At 33.9% G+C, this 27,751-nt stretch overlaps 1 protein-coding gene across 2 annotated transcripts in view; it reads right to left on the reverse strand.

The window, feature by feature from the left end:
- Positions 1 to 22,134, reverse strand: part of LOC113522627 (organic cation transporter protein-like) — a 37,164-nt gene extending 15,030 nt beyond the window's left edge. The window contains exon 1 of one of the 2 annotated variants that reach the window (XM_026908380.3): positions 21,800 to 22,134. In XM_026908380.3, the coding sequence (XP_026764181.2) occupies positions 21,800 to 21,802 (3 nt within the window). In that variant the 5' untranslated portion in view covers positions 21,803 to 22,134. Of the gene's footprint in view, positions 1 to 272; positions 419 to 21,799 lie in introns of those variants that run through there. The other variant, XM_031913861.2, reaches the window with a different exon arrangement.
- Positions 22,135 to 27,751: the final 5,617 nt, after the last annotated feature.

Here is a 27,751-nt window from a genome sequence, read left to right on the forward strand (position 1 = left end):
GAATGTCAATCCTTTCGTACAAAGTCTCCCTTTAAGAATTTTTCTGTAACCTATTTTAAAATTTAAATTTAAATTTTGGATATAAAATAATATTTATTTTAAAACGAAATCATTATTTCAAGGATTAAAATTATCCCTATATTCATATATGAATTGTGGATTCCATTAAATAATGAATCCACAAACAGTCAATTTATTCATTTGTTCACATTTACATTAAGATCTATTGAAGCAAACATATAAATTTTTTAGAAGTAATTACTTAAACGTACCTCAAAATACTGTAACTGTCCTTTGCCATTCTCATTCATGTTTTATAAAAAAAAAAAAGAAAAAAAAATATTGCACAGCTCTTGATCAAATATGACAAAGCACGTCTAATACGTACGAATGCTGGCCACTAAGTGCTGATAACGTCAATACTATCGTTTTAAATAGCCAGGTCTCTGATAAAAAAGACTGGATGATTAAGGTATATTGCACTCAAAAGATATAGATAGTAAAATAGTTTATCTTTCTGTATATTCGGCGACAAAAGTGGACGCGACGGTTTCAAGCGGGAGCCGCGTGGAGGTCGATCTGATATAGTACGCAATTTCGTCCGTGTGATCGAGATATCTTTACTGACAAGAAATATATATTAATAGTATAAATATTAATAATTGTAGCACTTCAGCTGCCCGCTAACAACATGTTTTCTAACCGCACTGGGTTGACTGGAAAAGATCTCTGTCAGAGATAAGTCCACCCTTGCTCACAATATTTATAAATGCATTAACAATGTAATTTACAAGTGCAATAAAGATATAATAATAATAAAAAGTACATGTATACCAAATATAGTGATTTCTTAAGCCTTAACGAAGGCGCTATAAGGTAACAAACAAACTCACTTTCACGTTTATATTTATTTATTTATCCAAAGCACAAACATACATTGTATAGGATAGATACTACATAATAACGTCACAAAAATTATTATACGTATATTAGTAAATATAAAGAGACGAGATTTTTTTTTTAATTAATAAATGCTAAAAAATTTTAACCGACTTTTAAAATTCATTCACCTATAAAATAACTACATTATCATCGAGTAATACGTATTGATAATTTTTTTGAAAATATTTTATTAGTGTAATACATATTATACACGATTTCACACGGTTATTTTGACAACCGAAGCTAAAGCGGGTCGCTAGTAAGTAATCAAATGAATGTTTGTTATGTGCTTACATTATATAGATAGAGCATTGAGCCTCAAAAAACAAAAACGGATCAATTTTTCGTCAACTAATTGTCAAATTAGCTGACTCGTTTTTTCTATCAGTATTCTATATATTTACGCATAAAATGTATCTTGACGTATTATTTCATAAATAAAATGAATATTTACGCATTAAAAAGATGCAGAAGTTATAAGACAAAATAAATATAGAAGTTATAAAGTAATCACTCATAACTTTGTTTTTTTTTTTAATGGGTGGAAATGGAATGGCAACCCCACCCGCGCTATCGGTATACACCGGCGGGACACCAGTGAAGGATGATAGGTGAAGATGAAGTAGGTCAGTTAGCCCATCGTGAAGAATTCCGTGAGAATTAACCATGATAGTTTCCAGGGGGAACCGCGTGGAGGTCGACCTGTTAGACATTGCTAGCAATGAAACAGTTAGAACCCATTACTAACAATCCCTTTTTCCCCAATCAGTCATAACTTTTTTTTTGGTGGATGAAAATGGAATAGTAACCCCGCCTGCGCTAACGGGATACCCTGGCGGAGCACCAGTGAAGGGTGATAGATGAGAATGAAAACAGGCCAGTTAGCCCATCATGATGAATTCATCAGGAATTAACCATGATAGTTTCCAGGGAGAACCGCGAGGAGATCGACCTGGTTGGGTATATTGCTAGCAATAGGATTATCAGTCTCCATTACTAACAATCCCTTTCCCCCCAATCACTCATAACTATATTGTATGAAAAAGTTGATCAATTTTTTTCGAAACATTTCTATGACACTGTCTATATAATCTAAGTTTACGTGGTTGGCGTAGAACATCTAACCTTTGTTTACATAATTAAAAGCATAAAAAAAAATTGGAATTATCATCAAAATTATTCATGCTCCCAACTATATAGACGATTGTCACGCACCGACGCTAAATAATTAATTCGGCTTCTCTAAACCCACACAGTAATATCCGTACAATAATTTGGACACGGCTCCTAAGACATCTAGGTAGTTGATATAGTTTGTTAATTAATCTTTTTCGTAATTCTTGTTAATCGTGACTGGTGACTAATAGTTACTTTTAGTTGTAAATAACTACGTACAACGTCATTTATTTTTTTGGATTTCATAACATTGTCGCATTTGTTGAATACAATAAAATATGTGTATGTCAAATGTATATATTTGATTATATATATATATATATATATATATATATATATATATATATATTTGTATACATTAGTATATACAGGGTGTAAGGGACAGGCTGGCCAAAACAAAAACAGCTGATCCAGATGAGTGGTCTGAATCAGATGGCAGATTGTTTTTCCATCGGAAATGCACCACAGCCATATAATTAACGATTCTTAGTTTTGACGCCGCGCAATGTATTTGAAATTTTACGATCTACACAACGATACGTTTGCTGTTACTGTTTTTTTGATATTTCATAATATACATATATATATATATATATATATATATATATATATATATATATATATATATATATATATATATATATATTCATAGTAATAAAATATTATTATTTCTTTATATTTTTTTTTAATGGGTGATAATGGAATGGTAGCCTCACCCGCGCTAACGGTACACACTGGCGGGGCACCATTAAAGGATGATAGGTGAGGATGAAGCAGGTCAAATGGCCCATCGTGACGATTTCAACAAGAATTGTTCACGATGGTTTTCAGGGGGAACCACGTGGAGGTCAACCTAATAAGGCATATTGCTAGAAATGGGGCTGTCAAACTCTATTGCTAACAATCCCTTTCCCTCCTATTTCTTTATATTATGACACAATGTCATAGATTACATGATTTTAAATGGAAAAATTGAAATTTTCCATAAAGAAATAGTTTAGAATAGTGGTCTGAATTCACTGTTTCAGTTTTTGCTAACCTGTCTCTTACACCCTGTATATAATTGTACGCCACCTACCCTTTGTCTTTTTCTCAATGTTCTCTACCCAAAGTGCGCACCACTACACCACGAAGATCGTCATTAATTAATTTATGGTAATTAAGTAATAATAATAGGATCTAATTTTTTTTTCACAAAAATTTCAATTCAAATTATTTATTATATATTTTAATTACTTTTCTATTTAACAGTACCTGTAAGATACGTTCACACACGGATTAATCTAGAAGTGTTTTATTTCATTTCTTCAATAAATTTGTACTTATTATATTATTTGTTATTGTAATATTATATATCGTAAGATATAGGCAAAATTTTATTATTCTGCTACCAATATGCTCTCAGCAGGAACCAATAGCAAAGGCAAAGGTTACCATTCCATGTTGATCTATTCATCATCATCTTCCTGCTCTTATCTCAATTTTTTTTATACCATTGAAGTGGCAAACAAGCATACGGCCCGCTGATGGTAAGCGGTTACCCTTCTATTAGAACCATAAAAAAATATAAAACTATCTTGTATTGCAGGCGTGAGGGGGAACGCGGGATTGTGCCGACTAATGAAGAAACCTCTTTATCCCATTTTGAAGAACTCCATGCTGTAGTCTCTTGGGAAAACCTCGGCAGAGCTCATTCCATAACCTGAGTGTCAATTGGGGGAAAAGGATTGTTAGGAATACGGACTACTAGTCCCAGTGCTATATACTTTGTCAGATCGACCTCCACTTGCCCCCCTCCCCCTGAAAACCATGGTTCTGAATTCCAGGTGTATCACGATGGCTTATCTGACCTGTCTTTTCATTCTTACCTATCATCCCATACCAGCGTATTCAGCTATCATTACATTATTTATCCATTACAAAAACACCCTTATTCCAATTATTATATGGGGTCGGCGTAATATGTTTTTCTCTTCAATTCTTCTCTATTGACAGTTATTTCTGCATCCACTCCTATTCTGGCCACATCATCCATGTCAATCTATTTAAAACTTATAATACTATTTATTCTTTATTTGGAACAGAAACAATATTTATAATATAATTGAAAAACGATGATAGCCGCCGAAGAATAACTCCTTTGTCTCCTTTGTGGCCTATTTGGCTGATTGCATCGAATAAGAGTTGTCGACATGGGACCCACTGTGCCAAAATAGCTAAGTAATAGTATATTATCTGTGGTAAGGGTTAAAAATGATGTTGGATGAAAAAAATATAAACAATTTAATAAATAGGAGGTACGCACCTTTTTTTTTTTTTTTTATACAACTTAGAATGGCAAACAATTGACGGCCCACCTGATGGAAATTCGTGTTTATACACATGAGCAGTTGTGTTGTACATAACTGTGTATACTGTTTCGCCCATGATACCCCCTATGCGTTGCCATTCTGGGTAAAAGGACTCAGGTGTTATTCCTCTGTACCCAGGAATGGCACGCCATATCCCACCCTTCAAACCGAAACACAGCCATGCAAACACAACTGCTTCACGGTTGAAACACGAATGGGACAGAGGTACCACAATTGATTTGTATAAAGTCGTCCCTTGTAATTATTCGTGTGTACGTTAGTATATTACTCGGTATTTTTCCACTTTTGTGAACATTTTCAGCAGACTTCAAAAAGAATGGAGTTGTCAGTTTGGTTGTATTTTATTTTTGTTATATTTGTTACCTCATAACTCCGTTAGTTCTAAACCGATTTGGATAATTCTTTTTTTATCTGAATGGATATATTTACAGATCAATGTTACAGATGTAATTTTTATTAAAATCGGTTTAGTAGTTTAGTTTTTCAATCAAAATAACTGATTTTACTACAAATGAAGTAATTTTTTTTTTCTCTTCAATTATATTCTCATCCATATTTGTTTTTTATGGAACACAATCCACCTGATGGAAAGTGATAATAATTGTGAAAAGCATTCCATATCTCTAGATATCTTAGAATACATTATGAAGCCTATATACGTAACTCGACACGCATTGCCGTTCTTGAGAATTAAGTTTTTTTTATTGGTTGATAATAGAATAGTAATCCCGCCTGCGCTATCGATATACACTAGTGAGGCACAAGTGAGAGAGGGTAGGTGAGGATGAAAGCAGGCTATTTAGCCCATCGTGACAAATTCTACAAGTATTAACCACGATATTTTCCCAAGGAAACCGCGTGGAGATCGACCTCATAGGGTGTATTTGTTAACAATAAGGCTCTTAGACCCTATTACTAACAATAAAATAAATTATATAATAAAAAAAATAATAAACTCTCTTTTTTTCAAGTTATCTTTAATTAGATAAATTGAAATCCTTGTATTTTCCACAACTTTAAATGAACAACAAAAGGAAAACATACTAAAATATTTTCTTTTAAAAATGTATTTAGCTTCTCTGTGCTTTAATAATACCATAGATACATATGTTCTTATGTTAAAGATAAAAAATAATAATATTTTTTATCTGTAGCAAATCTACCATAAAGTATTACGCGGATAATTACCGCATGTTATCAAACAACGCACATGGGAAACATATGAAAACTCTGGAAATGGCGTGATTATGTGCGCACATTGTATCAACCAATTGGCGCTTCCATAGCTCACCATATCAGAGTATCGTATGATATATTTTTTATTATTTTAGCCCTTAACTGTCCACTGCTGAACATAAGCCTTCCCCATAAGGGAAGTTTTGCCAGTAGTTGCCATGCTTGGCATGCGGGTTGGCAACCGCAGCTAGGCTTTTACAGATATTTTAAAAGGGACGCTGCTGCCCATTCCTTAAGTTCCCTTAGTCGCCTCTTACGACACCCATGGGAAAGGAAGGGGTGGCCTATGCCAGGACCGACACGGCGTATATCGTATGATATAATGGGAGAGCAAACGAGGCTGAGGTCGTCACATCTTTCAAATGAGAAGTAGCCATACACTGCGTTTAATATACAAGAGCGCTACTATAGAAACTATTTTTCCTACTCATTGTCGACTCTTCGAGCTAAATAAATGAGGGGCAGGATGGGTTGTGCCCAAATCCGAATTGTCTGGTTTTTAACGATTGAAAATGGAATGGTAACCCCGCCTGTCCATTCAGATAAAATAGAATTTTCCAAATCCGTTTACAGTTTACGGAGTTATGAAGTAACAAACATAATTTTTTTTGAGTGTGTGTAAAATTTAGTTTTTTTAAGTGTGTGTGTGTGTGTGTGTGTGTATGTGTGAAAACAATACATGTGTTCTGTCTAATAAAAACTTAATAATTCCATTTTATTATACATCAGATTTTTTTTGCTGTGGTTCTTTTTTTTTGTGTTCAAATAATACTTTTTTTTTTATTTTCAATTGATTTTCACTCATATATGCATACTTTTGATAAGCAGGGGCTGACAGTGACAGCTTTCTCGATATATCCATTAAAATGATTAAATATTTTTAGGACATTTGATTGGATGAAATCCTTTATCATATCAATGAACAATTAAGGTCCTTCCTTTTCCAGTCATAATGTATTAAAAAAGCTTTAGTCGATACATTTACCCTTATCAAATATTGTATATTAGGCAGGTATGGCATATCTCCTTTTTTATTATTTTTATTTTCTTAAAATTTAATTTTTATTAGAATTATTTAATGTCAACCGTTGACTGTCCACTGCTAAACATAAGTCCTTAGGAGGAAAGAGGGAGGGCTATAATTACCACGCTTGGCAGGCAGATTGGCAATCGCTGTCAGGTTTCAGAGATGTTTTAAGAGGGACGCTGCTGCCCATCCCTCGCCTTCCCTTAGTCGGCTCTTACGACAGCCACGGGAAAGAAAGGACCTGTTCTATGCCGGGGCCACACGGATATTTTTGCTTACCTACTTGTAAATAAGATCTAAATAAATAAATAAGACGTAATTATCTAAAAATATCTTTGGGCAAACTGACCGGCCTTTTCATCTTCACCTATCATTCCTCACTGGTGCCCCGTCAGCGTATACCGTTAGAGCAGACGGGATTACCATTCCAATATCATTGCATAGGGGGGAAAGGGATTGTTAGCAATGGTGTTTGACAGCCCCATTGCTAGCAATATGCCCTATTAGATCGACCTCCACGTGGTTCCGCCTGGAAACCATCGTGAACAATTCTTGTTGAATTCGTCACAATGGGCTAACTGACCTACTTCATCCTCATCTATCATCCCTCACTGGTGCCCCGCCGGTGTATACCGATAGCGCGGGTGGGGTTACCATTCCATTATCATCCATTAAAAAAAAATATATATCATTACATAAAAAAATCTACCTACATATCAAATAATAAAAATCTATTACATTTACTAGTTCAATGCTTACAATCAAAACGTAAGTATATAAAAACAAATAATTGGCATAGTAAATACAAAGCAATAACCGTAGGTTCGAAGAAACTAACCTACACATATACATATAGTATGTGATTTGATTCATTGTACGTAGCGAAGGCGGTACCAGCTATTCATGTTTGCAACAAAGCAAACTTATTGTTAATGCTAAATAATCGAAGTTTATATTATGTACGTACCTCGAAGTATATGTAATTATTTAATTTAGAGGATGATAATGGAATGATAACCTCGACTGCGCTAACGGTATACGCTGACGGGGCACCAGTTAGCCCATCGTGTGAATACAGAATTCAATGTTTATATATATATATATATATATATATATATATATATATATATATATATATATATATATATATATATATATATATATATATATATATATATATATATATATATATATAGAGACTACAGCATGGGGTTTTTCAAAAAGGGGGTAAAGAGGTTTCTTCAGGATCGGCAACGCGCGCGTAATACCTCTGGTACTGCAGGTGTTCATAGGCTACGGTAACCACTTACCATCAGGTGGGCCGTATGTTTGTTTGCCACTTCAGTGGTATAAAAACAAATATGTAATCTATATAATCAAATTCCCCACAAAAAACGTAAGTTAGAAATAAATTGACCTCTAATGGGAACAATGGGAAATTATTAATTTTTTTGTATAGATATTTATCGTAATTATCTATATTTAACGCTACCAAGGATATTGAGAACATATTATTACAAAAAGTCAAGGTTGATAAGATAAAAAATGACTTCTAGGTATTCTCAGACTTTAATCATAGACAAAAGTAGATTATTTTTTCTTTGAGGTCTGTGAGTTCTGTATCATCCTTTGTCTATGCTTCAGCCTTGACACATGTTCTATAAGGACATAAATTGTTATTTAGATGTTTTATCTTCATCCTGACAAATTTAATATTGTATTTTTGCTAATCCGTTATTTTAAAACACAACGGAAAAATCGTGATATTTTACATCAAAATATAGGCCGAATCGTGTATCTAAAAGTAAATTATGTATTTAAAGAAATTAGAAATATAAATATAATACATGATTATTATTTTCAACCAAAAATATATTGTGGCAAGGTCAACTTGAATAAAACAAGCGACACGCAACTCTTAGTAGTAAAACGTAAAAGTTTGTCAAGATGTTGGTACATTTGTTATATATATATATATATATAGATTTATATATATATATATATATATATATATATATATATATATATATATATATATATATATATATATATATAAATAATCTTTATTCAAGCTTTTTTAAATCGTCAATTTTTTATGATTATATTACTAGAGATATCGTTATCTGCTGAGAAGAACCCGCAAGGTGGGTATGGTACTTGTAAGGTATACATATGTTTATTTGTATATGTTTTTTTAATCTTCTTGTTCCAAAGGCTACCGTCTTTTTCTTTTCTCCTCTACCCAAAGGTTTTTTTTTTGATTGGTGAAAATGGTATGGTGACCCCGCCTGCGCCCCAACCAGGTCGACATCCTCGCGGTTCTCCCTGGAAACTATCATGGTTAATTCCTGATGAATTCATCATGATGGGCTAACTGGCCTATTTTCATTCTCATCTATCACACTTCACTGGTGCTCCGCCAGCGTATCCCGTTAGCGCAGGCGGGGTTAGCATACCATTTTCACCCATCAAAACAACCCCGCCTGCCCTAACGGGATACACTGGCGGAGCACCAGCACCCAATAAAAAAAATGGTAAGTAAATAGGTAATTGACAAAACTGCAAACATATATATATAAATTGATTATGAGTAAATTTTTTTTTTATACAACTTAGAATGGCAAACAAGCTGACGGCCCATCTGATGGAGAGTGGTAACCGTCGCCTATAGACATGAGCAGTACAATGGACATAACAGAAGTACATTGTAGTTATAATAGTGGGTAATACAATGTAGGTATAGTAATATCGTACTAATATCTACTAGTATTTGTAGTAATTTATTAGCTAATAGGTTATGTTCAATTAATGTACAAGTGGACGGCATTAGTCACTCGTATGTTCTGTCCAATGTTTCATAAACATTTCCGTTCCTCACAATACAACGTGAAACTACACTAAAACTAGGTACCTTCAATTTTTAAGTGGCCTCCAAGGAATATTTTCAAAGAGTCTGTATTTTTGTTGGTTATTTTATTGAACTAGAAAAACCTATCAAATAGGGTTACTATTGATATATTTAAAATTATTTTAAAGTGAAGACCTTAGAAAGCTTACCATACATGTGCTTTTTAAGGTAAGCTTAAAAAGCACATGTATGGACCTGTCTTTTTTTTTTATACCACTGAGGTGGCAAACAAGCATACGGCCCACCTGATGGTAAGTAGTTACCGTAGCCTATGAACACCTGCAATACCAGAGGTATTACGCGTGCGTTGCCGACCCTTAAGAAACCTCTTTACCCCCCTTTTGAAGAACCCCATGCTGTAGTCTCTTGGGAAAACCTCGACAAGGAGCTCATTCCACAACCTGAGTGTTCGTGGGAGGAAACATCTCTGAAACCGCGCAGTGCGCAACCATTGAGGCTGTAGGATATGATGATGAACTCCCTATCGATGGCGAGCTGTACGATGATAGAAAGTAGCTGCGGGCATCATATTGAACAATTCCTCTGAGCACAATCCATTGTACAGGCGGTAGAACACGCAGAGTAAGCTATATTAAAATTTCTGCCTACAGGAATTACTTATTCTCTTATTCTAGGGTGGGCATGAAACAATTATGAGGTGGGCACAGCTCACGGCTCCCTCTATATATATCTCTCTCTTCAGTCGTACACTCTTGATAGAGATGTCGTGGTTTTCATGATTATAGTAGATTGTCAATGAGGCCCTCCTTCGCGATTGAGGTCCTCGCAATGTGTCTCCTGTCACAGCCGAGCGAGAGCATTCCACAATAGATTGCTGTGTGGCCGTTTTGATGAGGTCAGTGCATCGCGTTGGTGATCTACCCCGAGAACGTTAGCCTATTTCTACATATGCCTATGCTTTATACAATCGATAAAGTTTACTCCTGTGTAGATCTCATGAAGTCGCTTATACCTTACATTTTACAGATTTTTGTATTTTAGGGTTTCGTAGCTCCGAAGGAAAAATAACGGAACCCTTATAGGACTTCGTTGTCCGTCCGTCCGCCTGTCAAGATCCTCTTTCTTAGGAACGTGTGGAGGTATTAAGTTGAAATTAATATCATATACTCAAGTCTGTAATCTCTTAGAGTGAAAAAATCAAGCTGTTCTATTTATAGCATATGCATATTTTGTTATTCGCAAAGAGAATCAAAATCAGAAAAAAAAGAGGGTTTGATAGACCGTTGACCTAAAATCATTCATTCATCATTTTCAATTTGGCAAGAAGCAATGTCATATAGGACAAGTAAAGGAAAAAATCCGATAACCTTGAATTTGTATTTATTTCACACAAAAAAAATTAAATTTGATGATTTTGTACGGAACCCTCGTTGCACGAGTCCAACTCGCACTTGACCGGCTTTTTATAATATATTTAACTGCTTAACAATCTATAGCAAATATCACATTGAACTCATCGAATTTTACATTTACCTATAGTCGACAATATAAGTGGAAATATTGGATGAAATAAAATCTAATAACCCAGATAAACTGCGACCTAGAACAAGTGAACTGATACCGCGACTAATAAACATAACACGCTTTTAAACGTTTTATGGCTATTATTTATCTCTAAGGAAAAAAGACTCTATTAATACATAGTTAGTTGCTTAGAATTTATTTTATTTTATTCCGCGACTGCCAATAGTCGAAGGTTGACTACCATTATTATTACCAGAATTTCTATAACCTTCCATATACACCATTAATCTCCGACCGCCATTCAGTCCACGCATGTTTTGCGACATGTATTTCACGTCTGAACTCGGAGCCTACTGTTAACCATTCGGCGCCCAAACTGCTAATAATAATACCCAGTTTATAAGTATGTATTTAATAACATAGATTTTCTTTTGTTTAGACATAAACACTCTTTTGTAATAAATCGTCTAAATATGTACTGAGCATCTGTTTATTGTAAGTTTATTGTGGTTAGACGGTTAAAGTGACGTTTTCGTAAACTACCAGAGGGAAACTTTATACAATTCTTAATATAAAATATTTTTGTTCGTATTGAAAAAGTTTACTATTATAATCTTTTGGAGGAAACAATAAAGAGTATCTATCTATCTATCTATTTTTGCGCGGGTAGATAGAATTTTTGACCATAATATATAACCTATATAATAACTCAATGATAATGCAGTTTTCTATAGTATTTAAAAGTTTTTTTTTTAAATCGTTTGAGTGTTTTTTGAGGTTATCCATTACAAACAATCAAATCTTTCATCTTTATAATATTAATATAGAAGACAGATCATATAATACTATACTAGGTATAGAGTGAGGAATTACTTGTGTATATGAAGGCGTTGGTATCACACGGACACGATAGAAAAATACTACGATCCGTGCTCGTCACAATTATAAAAACAAGTAACATCCATACACGTGACATTGTATATGTTACACGTGACGTGTAACATATGCGCGGGAAAATAAAGTTTGGACACAGAATAGATATTAGCATATTCCAAACATACTTCGTAGTATCATATTTTCTGAGTATAATATCTATTCTGTGGTTTGGGTGTGTTTGCAAGAGGGTGACGTCAGATCACAGCGGGCGGCAGGGAGTGTCCAAAGTGTACTCCTACTGTAGTACTATTACTTTTTTTTAATGGATCATAATAATAACCCCACTTATGCTATCGGTGTACGCTGGCGGGGCAACAGTGAGGGATGATAAATGAAAATGAAGACAGGTCAGTTAGTTAGCCCATCGTGATCAATACACCTGGAATTGAGTGGGGGGAAAAGGATTGTTAGCATTGGAGTTTGACAGCCCCATTGCTAGTAATATGTCTTATTAGGTCGACCTCCATGTGGTTCCCCCTGGAAACCATCGTGAACAATTCTTATGGAATTCGTCACGATGGGCTAACTGATCTATTTCATCCTCACCTATCATCTTTCACTGGTGCTCCACCGGTGTATACCGATAGCGCGGGTGGGGTTACCATTCCATTATCATCCATTAAAAAAAAACCTGGAATTGAGTACGATGGTTTCCAAGTGGACCACGGGAGATCGATCTGATGGGGGATATTTTGTTTTACAATAACAGGAAAACTCATAGCTAATTTGAAGAAAACATTCGGTACAATAGTTAAGGGCCATTTAAAAAGTTTTAACAAATAGCAAGATTTATTTTTTAGAAGATATTATTATTTCAGCCGTTAACTGTCCACTGCTGGGCATAAGCCTTTCCCATAAGAGAAGTTTTGCGAGTAGTAGCCACACTTGGCAGGCGAGTTGGCAATCACAGTTAGGTTTTTAGAGATGTTTTAAGAGAGACGCTGCTGCCCATCCCTCGCCCTCCCTTAATCACCTCTTACGACAGCCACGAGAAAGGTAGGGGCGGCCCATTCTATGCTGGTGCACACGCGGCGAAGAAGAAGAATTTAGAAGATATACAATACATTCTCTTCTCTTTTAATTTAAGAGTTTCCTCTTGTCGGTGCAACTAATTCATGCATCTTCTTCTAGCCAGCTCTATCCCAGGCCATATCCTTGACCTCCCTATACGACATGACACCTAGTGTTTCTTTTATCTGTCCCATGTAGTTATGCAATACGTTATATTATATTAAATTCATCTCCAGTACCAGTCCTATTGATAGCGATGGAACTGCTAGTCCGCACTAACTATCAACTAACAATCTCTTTCCCCCTCCCCTAATACTATTACTTAGGAGGAAAGGGATTGTTAGCAATGGAGTTTGACAGCCCTATTACTAGCAATATGCTCTATTAGGTCGACCTCTACGTGGTTCCCCCTGGAAACTATCGTGAACAATTCTTGTTAAATTCGTCACGATGGGCTAATTGACCTGCTTCATCATCACCTATCATCCTTTACTTTCCATTCCATTGTCACTCATTAAAAAAAAACCTTCCTGTGATTGTATTAACAAGTTGAATCGCTTGAGACAATGAGAGATAGGCAATCTGCATTGACATACCTATCAACCTTGACCTAGCTGACTAGCAATTTTCCTTCTTTAGAGATTACATATTATCGTTGAAACGCATGGCCTACTCGACTGTACAATAACAGTACCTACATTTAATTCTAGGATAACACTTAGTGCCCGAGACGAGACCAGAGCTTTTCAAATATTTTGAGACGATAAAACAATTTTGTACACTAATAACACACAATTTTATATAACTTGAAAATTATTTGTATTGGTGTACGTGTGTATTTACGTTTGAAGTCGCTTTTTAACAGACAGGGGAATAACACCTGAGTCCTCAGGAATGGCAACGCATGGGAGGTAACACGGGCGAAACAGTATACTCTGTTATGTCCATGGTACTGTTCATGTCTATAGGCGACGGTTACCACTTTCCATCAGGTGGGCCGTCAGCTTGTTTGCCAGTCTAAGTTGTATAAAAAAAAAACTGACCTGTTTTCATTCTCATATATCACCCTTCACTGGTGCTCCGCCAGCATATCCCATTAGCGCAGGCGGGGCTACAATACCATTTTCACCCATCAAAAAAAATCTGTAAATATTGTTACAATTTAAATCGATTTTTATGGAAAACTTATGAATTACTAGCAACCCGCCTCGGCTTCGCACGGGTGCAATACTTCTTTGTTTAACTTTTAAACCGTTTAACACATTTTGGTAAGATTGGTATGTTAGCGTGTGAAAGTACTGCACTAATATTTTTTAAAACATTAAAATGTAAAATGTAAAATGTAAACTTGTAAAATTTATTTTACTTTTAACATAAAAATATAAGGTTAGATATAGGGCGTCGCGGACTTTTCTGTAATGCTAAAAGTAATTTTTTTTTATACAACTTCGAATGGCAAACAAGCTGACGGCCCACCTGATGTAAAGTGGTAACTGTCGCCTATAGACATGAGCAGTACTATGGACATAACAGAGTATACTGCTTCGCCCATGATACCCCCCCATGCGTTGCCATTCCTGAGGACTCAGGTGTTATTCCTCTGTACCCAGTAAATTCACGCCATATCCCACCCTTCAAACCGAAACACAACCATGCAAACACAACTGCTTCACGGTTGAAACACGAATGGGACAGAGGTACCCAAGCAATCGACTTTTGTACAAAGTCTCCCTCTGGTAAATATATCAGCACGCCCCATATTATAGTTTTTTTTTCTTAATTATTAAAAATATATATTTACCAAAATAAAAAGTAGTCTATAGCACTCAGGGATAATATTTCTTTCTAACAGAGAAAGAATTTTTAAAATCCGATGAGTAGTACCGGAGATTAACCCGAACATCCAAACCAACAAATTTTACTTCTTTATAGTATTAATATAGATTTACGTAGCAAATTTATCTACTTGTTGTTCTGATTAATATAATCAAGTTTTTAATTAAATTTACATCATGACGTCAAAATACAGAAAGAAGGCCACATTATCACCCTCCTATAATATGTACAAAGTGTTTCAAAGAGATTTTATAACTTGAACCCAAAGCCAGCAAATAACAGGGTAAAGAGACTACAAAAGAGTTGCCAGATTAGGTATTTATTACACAATTTTGGGTAAAATATTTTATCTTGGAAAAATAGAATTATTGGGTAAAATTAAAATCGATGCACCAAATTTTGACTAATTCACTTGAGTATCTATTTAATATAGTTTTAACCATACATAGAAGACAACGTTAAGAGGGTAACGAAAAGAGTCATTCATAGTAATGGTTACTTGTTGAAATATGGTAAGAACTAGTAAAAACGTAAAAAAAGAAAATGAGGAAATTCCTGTCAGTTTGGAGAAAAACAATTTTGAATTTGGAAAGAAATAAACAAGAATATCTGGCACCGCTACTCCAACGGACACGCTTCCAAGTTAAACCCCCATATATAAATATTTTATATACACTAGCGGAAAAAATTAAGGAATCAAAAAATCTATATTTTCGGCGCCGTCATCTATCCGTTTTTTGTTTCGTTCGACGGAATTTAAAAAAAACAATACAGGAACACGTTTTTTTTCCTTTAAATGCTCATAATCTGTAAAAAAAAAAAAAAAAATTATTTCTGATTTTTTACATCCTTATTGCAGAAAACGTTTAAAATTATGAAAATTAAAACTTATTTTAATTTTTACGAAAATATTTTTTTGAACCAATTTTTAAGTATTTTGCAAGACCGCCAGCATTAGCATTACCAAAAGCGTAAGCACATGGAGGTTGCCCGATCGGACTTACACGTGTGCATATGTATGTGTGTGTGTGTATGTTTATATATATAGTATGAACTGCAAAGAGTTCAACATATGGGGTTATCTAGTGATACAAACAGACGGGAATGCTTCACTAATGAAACTGTATATTTCTCCTAAAGAAACATGATTCATGCTACATTATCTGTGGTCGACATACGCCAAATAATGTCGATCCTCTACTTACTAATTAATCTTAGTTAATACTAACACGGCGTCCATTGCTGACCATAATCCTTCCTCATACGGAGAGTTTTGTCAGTAGTTGCCAGGTTTGGCAGGCGGGTTGTTGGCAACCGCAGTTAGGCTTTCGGAGATTTTTTAAGAGGGACGCTATTGCACATCCCTATATCATTAAGTTTCCTTAGTCACCAGTTAAGACACCCACAGGAATGGAATGGGTGACCCATTCTATGCCGGGACCACACAGCCAAGTTGTATGGAAAGCTCTAGTTTATTTTCTTGTTTTTCGCTTTATTATAAAAGGCAAAACGCAACCGCTTTGGTTTCTTAAGTACTGGTAGGTTTGTTTCTCATAATTGATCGCTTTTTTGCTTGTTCACAAATTCACGATAAGAAGTCTCTGTTGCCATGGCAAATGAAGCCTAACTTTCGCGTCACTTGACACGCACTATGGACCTTGAACTTAAAATATTATACTATAATGACCTCAACACAAACCTACTCGGCATTCTACGATTGCATCATACGAGTAATCGGAGCCTACCAGAGGGAGACTTTGTACAAAAGTCGATTACTTGGGTACCTCTGTCCCATTCGTGTTTCAACCGTGAAGCAGTTGTGTTTGCATGACTGTGTTTCGGTTTGAAGGGTGGGATATGGTGTGAATTTACAGAGTACAGAGGAATAACACCTGAGTCCTCAGGAATTGCAACGCATGGGGGGTATCATTGGCGAAACAGTATACTCTGTTATGTCCATGGTACTGCTCATGTCTATCTATAGGCGACGGTTACCACTTTCCATCAGGTGGGCCGTCAGCTTGTTTGCCATTTTAAGTTGTATAAAAAAAAAACAACCGAATTGAGAACTTTCTTCTTTTTGAAGTCTTCTTTTTGTACAAAGTCTCCCTCTGGTTTTTAATATTTGTTGTCCCAAAACTTCGTCAATTACAAACCAACTGCTTATTCCCTATATTGCATAATGCAAATAAAGTGTACTCATTTATTCACCAATTTGGAATATTCCTTTTTTTTTAAAAGATATACTTTCAGATTAGTTCCATAAAAAATTTATCAAAATCGATTCAGCACCTTTGTTTTTCAATCAAAATAACTGCTTATGTCATAATTGAAGTCAGTTTTTTTGTGGGTAACAAATAATCTTTGTTAGTGAGTGTCAAAATACCAAAAAATTACTCGAATAACAAAAAAGAACTACTCGACACATCACTATGCGCAGATTAAACACACTTTAAGCATAATTGTCATTAATTGATTCCTCTATGCACAAGGTACGTAAATAAGTGCATAATATCACATAATACGCCTCTATTACATAGCAATCTGTGTATTTAATATTAAATGGACGCAGTCACGGCCTTGCCCCACACGCAAAGGGATCCGACATTTATTTGCACTACTATACAAGTACTAATTTATAACTATTGCTATTCGTGTGTGTCGTCCTTTAGTTGCAAGAGTTTCTAGGCCGCCTCCATACACGACAACCTTTGAGGTGGCTTACAAATCCTACTTGTCGTCGAACAAAATCTACTACGCAGTGGTTTTTTTACTGTGAAGCAAAATCTACTATTTGTTTTTTTTTTTATTTATAACTACTATATACTATTATTGTAAAAAAGAAAGACATTGTTTTTTTGTATGTTTGTTTGTAATGGATGAACTCAAAAACTACTCAACCAATTTTAAATCACAATAATTACAACCTAAAGTATCAAAAAGTTGACTGTAATATAAATGTAATATAAAATACTTATTTGTCTATCTCTCTAACCATGTATATATATATATATATATATATATATATATATATATATATATATATATACTTTTTCACCCCTCACTGGTACCCCGCCAGCGTAATTACCATTCCACTATCATCCATTAAAAACAAATATGAAGTCAAAATTTATTTAATGTAGCTTGTATGAATTATACCTACAGATGCAACCAGCATTGTCACAAGCGCTTAATTTGTGACATTGTCATGTCATAAATATTGTACGGACCGCGGAGTCACGTTGTGAATAACAATAGTGGGCTATTAATATTTATGTCAAACACATGTTAAACTACTGTTTAGCAGCGAAACATGCTTAATAGCGAGCCCTTTTGACGCATTGTTTTAAATATTACCATTTTATATCAATTTAAAACTACTAACTCTCTGGTGATGAAAGATACTGTTAACAAAACGTGATAAGGGGTATCACGTCGGTTTATGCTCAATTATGCTCGATGAAACATGGATATGTCCAGTTATAAATAAATAATAAAGTAAATTCATACAACAAAAAAACGATTATAATTAACAAATGCCTCTGGCCGGATACCCCGTTAGAAATTATAGACGTGATCATATTTTATAGAATACAATTTTTTTAATAAAACAAAAATCTAGCGATATTTGGTGATCAAATTGTGATCGAATTTCTTAAATTCATGTTCGTATAATTTTTAGATGACTTTAAAAAAAGACATTCTCATTTTGATGGTATTTTTAGGATTTCCGTACCAAAAATGTGAAAAAATAATATATATATATATATATATATATATATATATAATGATTTATATTTTATGTAAATATTTATTTTAATTTCTGCTTTGCACTACTACATACTGCCCACTCACTACTTCCTATGCCACTGTGTTAGGTTGACTGGAAGAGATTTTAGAGATAAGTACGCCTTTGCTAACATTGTTATTAACTTATTATTGTTACTGTATGTTTTAGTGCAATAAAGAATACATATATAAGGAACTCTTAAGATGTGACTTTGTCCATCCGTACGTCCGTTCGTTGATTATGACATAAAATTTTTTAGTTATGGTCGAAAATGTTAAAAGACTATCCCCCCCCCTCCTCATCTTGAAATTTTTGAAGCGAAAACTCTGAAATAACTGCGGTTTATAGGGTATATGTGAATATCGTAGGAAAAATAAAACGATGTTACTAATTTGATAAATTTAAAAAAAACCTCCAAAAACAATCTTAGTTATTCTGTTCACTGCTTAATATACCTAAGACTCCCCTTTTGGGGGGTATTGACAGTAGTTGCCACGCTTGTCAGGCGGATTGGCAACCGCAGTAAGGATTGGAGATGTTTTAAGAGGGACGCAGCAGTGGACAGTTGACGGCTGATATGATGATATTTACAATATAGAAAAATAAATAAATAATAGTACAGTACTGCAGCGACCAGCAACTGAGGCATAGATGGACGAACGTGCAAATGTGGGCCGAGGCGTAGCCGAGACACACATACGTGAGTCCATCCAATGCCTAGTTGTGACCAAGGCTTGTATAGTACTTTTCTCAAACAATGCGCGGAAATCAAAAACACAATTTTACTTTTTAAGTTTAATGACGAATAACGAACAATAATAATTTTTCACGCGCCATAATGTACCTTTGTTTTTTTTTTTTCAATAAACAGGTTTCTATTTGTAAGCCAGTTCATAATTTAAATAAAACCTTTTATTAGTTACCTCCTTGGTTTCGAAGTAAAAGGTCATTCCATTTTTAAATTACAGGACAGATATGAGTTTACATAGTTATTTATCTGGCCGCATAACACGAGACATATGGATTTTCATACAACTTTTGCCGGCCGCTGCCCGCATGTATCTGGCCAGTACAGCAATTTTGATTTATTTTGAAGAAGATTGTCAAAATATTGCTCATATTTCCAAGCATGTTTGAGAAATATAATTTTTATTAAGTGCATAATTTACTTAAGCAATTTATTTGTGATCACAGCTCAAATAATCTATCTATAATATAATCGATATATAAGATATCTCACTACAAAAGCGTGTCTAACATCTGTATTTTTGTGTCTAAACAAAATAAAGTCTATCTTATTAAATATAACGAGATATGTTTACTGATCGGGATAAAAGTAGATGAAGAAAATCAGTTGGCCCATCGTAATGAATTTTACAAAAACTCAATTACGATGGTGACCTGGGGAAACCGCGAGTAGGTCGACCTGATGATGATGGAGCCTATATTGTAATGAAGTTGCTAATCCCCATTATTAACAATTCCTGGGAAGGCGGGGGGAGGGGGGCATACCATATAATACATATATAGTAAATTTCATAGCCTTTAAGACCTTAAAACATAACAAAATCAGGGGATGAGAATACGATCTACCAGTCTCATTGCTATCCACCCTGCCGCTGTCCACCCTGGAAACCATCGTGCTAAATTCCAGATGTATTCATCACGGTGGGTTAACTAAGCCATTTTTACATTCTCGCCTATCATCCCTCATCTTTTTTTTTATGATGAAACTGAAATGGTAACCCTGCCTGCGCTAACGATATACGCTGGCGGGGCACCAGTAAAGGGAGACAGATGAGAATGAAAACAAGCCAGTTAGTCTATCATGATGAGTTTATAAGTAATTAACCATGATAGTTTCCAGGGGGGACCGCGTGGAGGTCGTCCTGGTCGGGTATATTACAAGCAATGGGATTCTTAGTCTTCATTACTAACAATCTCTTCCCACCAGATTATACCGTTAGTGCAAGTGAGGCTACAATTCCATTATCATTCATAAAAAAAGCAACAAAATTACATTCACATATATAATATTAGTAAAGATAAAAGATATTTAAAATAACAAATTAAAAAAAAATAGTTTATAGATTTTCGCACGTAAATTACAAATAAATATTATTACACCCATTTGCCCCTTAAAAGAGACACATGTGTACTCTTAAACATCTCTGGCCGTGGCTGAAGTCTCTACTCGTGATTCTAGCGCGGGAACCAGACATTTTTGGGGTAGGAGCGACTCATCCTCTTCCCCTTTAAATATTCCTAACTAAACAATATTTAAAATATGTAGTTTCCAAACGAGCGTGTATGAAAAGATTGATGAATGTGGAAGAAGCGAATTTGAATCGAAGCATTTGGCGTTCCATTGTTTCTGCCTACCCTAATGGGAGACAGGCGTGACAGATATGTATGTATATATGTAGTTTCCAAATGACTACAAAAATAAGGTTCTTAATTCATTTGTATTTTTTTATGTTTGTTGCCTCATAACAAAACAGTTATAAACCGATTTCGAAAATTCTTTTTTTTTATTTCAAAGGATAAATTTAGAGATTGGTCTCATAAAAATTATTATAGTAAGACCGAAATTACCTGTAATATATCTACCATTTCGGTGTCATAGAAAAATAAATACCAATGGCCTTTATCCTTAAGATATAGGTATTGTTAAGGATCGTCGTTTTATTTCGTATTTCGTCCTCATGTACTCGTATGTAAGTAGGTAATCGTTTACCGTTTTTACTGTATGTAGTATACGTACCTATACATAAATATTCCGTAACCGGTTTATACACTCGTAATGAAAGTAAATTAACTAAATCTTTATGTGCTATTTACGAATACATTACGTTATCAAAATACAGTACATTTAATTTTGTTGCTAAACAAGTATTCATTAAAACTAAGAACGTAAATAGTCATTACATACAAATTTAAATTTATGTAGTTCTATAAAATCTTTATACTGTAAAATCGTCTGTAGGTATTGTAATATAGATAAATTATTTAGATAATGTGCGTACATTGATAAACATAAATTAACAAAACAACAAAAACGGGAACATGTGCCAACTTACCATTTCAACGCGAACTTGCGTTTAAATATAGAACAATACACACGTGCAATAAGTACACGTACTGCAAGACAATTTGAATTTAATATTCACTGTTCATAAAAGTCAAATTTCACTATTGCCTTAAAAAAAAAAGTTACTGGAAGTGTTCGGAATTTAATTTCAATTTTAACTTTTCCAGCCAGCTGTTTGGCGCGACCACTCCACATCAACACGAGTGTACACTGGCGGATGGCACATCATATGAATGAACAGATGGCTTAACCCGATCACTGTTTATAAAATTAACTTTATAATGTATGCGTAAAAGTTTAATTTCAAATGTTTGTAGCATAATCCGAGCGAAATCTTTCTCGGGAAATCGTATTTTTTTTAAGTTGTTTGGGTGAAGTGTGAGTTCTCGTTAGGCGCAGTGCGGCAAAGTCGGCGAATATTGACCAATGAACTTACAGTCCGCAATTTTATCGACGAATCAACATGTAGGCGCTTGTCATATTTTAACCTTTTAATAACACTAACAGTATGATGTTATCAATTAATTAACTAAATATATTTTAATTATTCACTGCCCATTCTGTAACCGACTAGCGTGATGTTGAAGTCAGGATATAAGTGGTGCCTATAATCATTAAAAAGTGTAAGAAACTGTAAAACTGTTTAGTAAATCATTAAAAAATCATACCAATATCTCTTTCATAAACAGATTCAAGGAAAAAGTTTTCAATTCAGTTGTATTTAGTTGTTATGTTTGTTATCTCGTAACGCAGTCAGTTATAACCCGATTTGGAAAAAACTTCTTTTTATATCTTAAAGTATATATTGTCAGATTATTCCCGTAGAAGTTTTATCAAAATCGGTTTAGTATTTTAGTTTTTAAATACATATACCTGATATGACCGCGATTGAAGTCGGTGTTTTACATCGACTTTTCTATGGAACAAAATCTTAAATTATGAGAACCCTTTACGTAAGTTTAATTCCAAATAAAGAAAAATTGAAGTAATATTAAAAAACAAATTCGATTGTGACAAGAGCAGTTATTTTGAATTAAAAATAAACTATAAAAATAAATTATATATATATATATATATATATATATTGGCAAAACAGTATACTCTGTTATGTCCATGGTACTGCTCATGTCTATAGGCGACGGTTACCACTTTCCATCAGGTGGGCCGTCAGCTTGTTTGCTATTCTAAGTTGCATGAAAAAACCTACTGAACCGATTTTGATTAAATTTCTATGTAATCTATAAGTATATTCTTTCAAATAAAAAAAAAAAGCAATTCGATTTACAACTGATGGAGTTATGAGGTAATAAATATAAAAAAAAATACAATCGAATTGAGATTTTTTTTAAGTCGATTTAAAACCAATTTTTTTTTTCTTCGGCAGATTCTACATGGTCTAACAGAATTATTCGATCACTGGTTTTTACCCCGCCCGCGATTTCAACTCCGTGACCGGGATACGTTGGTTGACCGAGATTAAATGTAGCGCATAACAATTAAATGAGCCATATTGGCGCCAAAATGTAACAGACAAGCAAACTCATTTCCGCATTTATAATATTGGAAACAAAAAGAAGTGAATAGCTTATGTACATGTTATTTATAAGATTATATACAAGTATCAATTAAAATGGCAGCCTTTTTCAATCATTTGGCAAACGAGATGCGTTTTAAATTATATTTTAAATTGTCCTCCATATTTATTTATTTATTTATTTACAACTTTATTGCACCTAAATGATAAAATTGTACAAAAAGAGCAATAAAATAACAAATTATAAATCAAATACACAAACATATTCCACATTCTTTGTCAAACAAATAACTAAATTATTATATTATAGTTTTAATAAAGGCTGGATTGTCATTATTATATATTTTGTCAGGTCGACTCACGTGGTACGATACAGGCCTGCGAACCTAGTGAAACCATCTGTATAAGAAATTCCGATTTTTAGTATTTATTACGATGGGTATTATTTTATTTTATGTTTATTCATTCATTTATTCTCAGACATTATCAATATTAGTGGCTCCATGATGCCACGCCAGACATCTTCTTTTTTTTTTTTGCAATGTATTTGAGCATCGGCTCACCTGATGGTAAGTGACTACACTGCTGCCCATGATCACGCCCACAACACCAGCGGCATTGCTGGAGGTCGTCGCCTGTTGAAGCCGGGGTTAAAAAGGAATACCTCGCCCGCCCACACATTTTCTTGAAGGTTGTTGTTGTCGATATCGGCTATATCGTTGGCGCAGGCGGCTTACCATTCCATTATCATCGATTAAAAAAAAATACAGTCTATTCGTCTCCCATTATAAAATAGTATGTTATACTACGTAAAGTAATAATTAAACAATTTTTTTCAAAGACAAAATGCTTGTTTAGAACCATAGTAGTATAAAAATACGACTGAATGCCATATGTCATTGTCCATTTGTACAAAGTACGCAATAAAGAATAAATTAATATAATCGTCTAAAAATATAAAATCACACAATGTTATAACCATTTAACATTTTCGAAACTAATAATGTTCTTGGACAAACAATAAACTATTTGTAAAACAATGGGTACATGAGTTTTTTTAGAACACAGGGGGCACAGCTATCAAATTAATTCTTTTAATTAAAGTCAGTGGTCAAATATGCCATAGTCATTTTAAGTGCTGGATAATAACACGGACTACCGATAAAGAGATTATTAACGCCAGTCTCATTGCTAGCAATGGAATAGCTGGAAACATCGTGCTGATTTCGGGTGTATTCATTAAGATGGTCTGCCATTTTATTCTTACCTATTAGTAAGGCACTGATGCCACGCCAGCTATATCGTTGGCGCAGGCGGCTTACCATTCCATGATCATCTATTAAAAAAAATACAGTCTATTCGTCTTTCATTATAAAGTAGTATGTTATACTACGTAAAGTAATAATTAAACAATTTTTTTCAAAGACAAAATGAAGCGGAAACGACAGGTACCTACTGTCCAGTGAGTACGCTTTTTATAACGTCTAAAAATATAAAATCACACCTACTAATTAGTTCTCACTTCCGAACCGAAACTAATAATGTTCTTGGACAAACAAAAACTTGTGTTTAAAGAATGTTTGAGTTAGACCACATTAGGCACAATATATGTATTTTGCATTTATATTAAAGTTATAATAGAATATTAGATATTTTCAAGGCATAACGACTTAAAAAGAAGGAATTCTTAGTTTGACTGTATTTTTTATTGTTACTTCATAACTACGTCAGTTCTAAACCGATTTAAAAAAATCTTTTTTTATCTGATAGGATATAAACCTACAGATTTGTCCTACAGAAATTTCATCGATTAAAATTAGTTCAGTAGACATTATTTCGTTCATTCATCAAAATCATCATTAAAATTAGTAGTTTAGACCTAAGAACAAGGAAATCTTTGTTTTAAACTTAAAATAATTAGTGATGTTACAATTGACACTGTAATTTTTTTTTATTTAGTTTAACATCTGTCGATGAAGTAAATCCAAGCTGGAAGTCATCGTTGCTTTTTTGTGATCCTATATATGTAGTGATTAGTTTATAATCATCTCTGATTACTTAATATATCTAATACTAGCTATCCTACCCAGCTTCGTACGGCTTTTTTTATATTAAAATATTACTCGCTAATAATGTAACTTACTATAGATAAAAATTTTCAATTTTATTTTGTAACATAGGAAGCAAACGAGCACGCAGCTCACCTGATAGCAATTCATTTGCGATATCAGTGAAATTGCAGGTGTGTTGCCGGCCTGTTAAGAAAAAATATGCTCTTTTCAATGTCATATTTATTTGAAATAATAATACCGCCATCTCACCTGGCAATGTCACATCACAACTCCTCAAAAACGGGGAAAAGGGATTGTTGATAATGCAGTCTAAGCATACCCAATGTTGTTACTCTATCAGGTCGACCTCCACGCGGGCCCACTTGATCGGCATCATGGTTAATTCCCAGCGAATTCGCAACGATGGGCCAACTGACCTTACGTCATGAAACATTTCTTACTCCATTGGTGCCTTGCTACTGTATCCTGTTAGCAAAGGTTTTTGGGTGAAAATGGAATGGTAATCCTGACTGCATTATCGATATACGTTAAAGGGGTACCTGTGAGAGATGATAGGTGAGGATAAGAACAAGTCAATTAGCCATCGTGACGAATTCCACAAAAACTACGATGGTTTCCAGAGAGAACCGCGTAGAGATCTACCTGATAGGGTATTTTGCTAGCAATGGGGCTGCTAGACCCTATTACTAATAATCTCTTAAGGGGGAGGGGCCCCCTCTGTAAACAAAGGCGAGTACATCATTTCTTCTTCATACATAAAAAAAATAAAATAAAAACACAGCTGTGCATGCATAGCTGGATAATGGTACAAACAACTCCAGTATACAGACAGAGTACCTAATATAATTAACTGTTTATATTGCGACTTCTTGATGAAACTTCATTGGAGTACCTAATGTTTTTAATCACGTAAGTACGTCACGAATTCCTATGGAACAAATTGAACCATGAGCGTTAATTGACCTCATCCTGCAATTAACTCCTTATCTATCCATATAAAGCGCGTAGTAGGTACGCAATTTTTATAATCCAACGTATACCTGTTTTATTTGGATTAAACCAAATTCATAAGTTTTAAATGTGCTCGACAAATTTGAACGGCATTTGGTATAAAGATGGACGATATATCTTGAAATATAACACATACGCTACTATTTGTATGTTAATATATGTATATATACAACCCTTAGATTATAGTATAAATATGTAAATAAAAGCTTACACGATACGGACATATAATTATAATATATAATTATAAACTACCGCATTTAATTTTCAACTAAAATATACACTTTGATACAATGGAGCCGATTGTAAGACGCCATTTCTCTATGTCTAAAATTGAAATTTCAACTTGATATCATAACAAAATCTTTGAAGATGGTCCTTTGTGATACTACCAAATTTAAATATTAAGAAATAAGAATAGAGAAATAGCGCCTTAGAGTTAAGCTCATTGTCATGAAATAAAACATTTGCTATCAAATCTTAATAGGCGCTCTTTACCGAATTTTAAATTAGTTCTAGAAATATTGTGTTTGTTATATATTACGTTTATTATAAAGTTTCTTTCTTTTTTCTTACCTACCTAAACTTACCTGTATTTAAAATAATTAAAGATTATGTTCCAAATGATTTCAATTTTGGCAATTTAAAAAATAAAGTACTAAAACGATTTTAATATTATTTCTATGAGACCAATCTGTAAGTAAGATATATTTCAGATAAAAAAAATCCAAATCAGTTTAGAATTGACAGAGTTATAAGGAAACAAACATAAAAAAATAACTGACAGAGTTATAATTTGTTGAACAAACTATCTAGAACACATAGTGGTACTAAAGTAACCTTAGTATTAATAAGTTTTCATAAAATGAACGAACCATCAGATGGCAACCATCAGATGAGAAAACATATTGCGCTTCTACTATAAAAATAAATGCGTCAATAACAAACAGAATAAATGCATATGACGGAATAAGAGGAAGAAGTAAATGAAAAAAGAAGACACCTAAACCAGACCATTGGCGTCAATAGATAGATACTTACAACAACAAACATAATAAATTTGGTATAAAAAGTCTTTATTATATATATATAATGTGAGAAATACAGAGTGAATATACCTCATACAGCTAAATTAAGATTATAAAGTATAACAAAGTTTAAATAAGTAGGTATTTCACACTATTCATTCTTAGCAAAAAGCAATAAACGCAGTATTGCCTCTGCCGAACAATTTAGGAACTAAAATTATAGTTTTGATCGTCTATGAAGCATAATAATAGATTTAATCTTTACAGATTCAAGTATGACGGATTCGAATTAGAATATT

The sequence above is a fragment of the Galleria mellonella genome, unplaced genomic scaffold, assembly GCF_026898425.1.
Source record: "Galleria mellonella isolate WM207_F2 unplaced genomic scaffold, CSIRO_AGI_GalMel_v1 utg38, whole genome shotgun sequence".
In the NCBI taxonomy this organism is placed as follows: domain Eukaryota; kingdom Metazoa; phylum Arthropoda; class Insecta; order Lepidoptera; family Pyralidae; genus Galleria; species Galleria mellonella.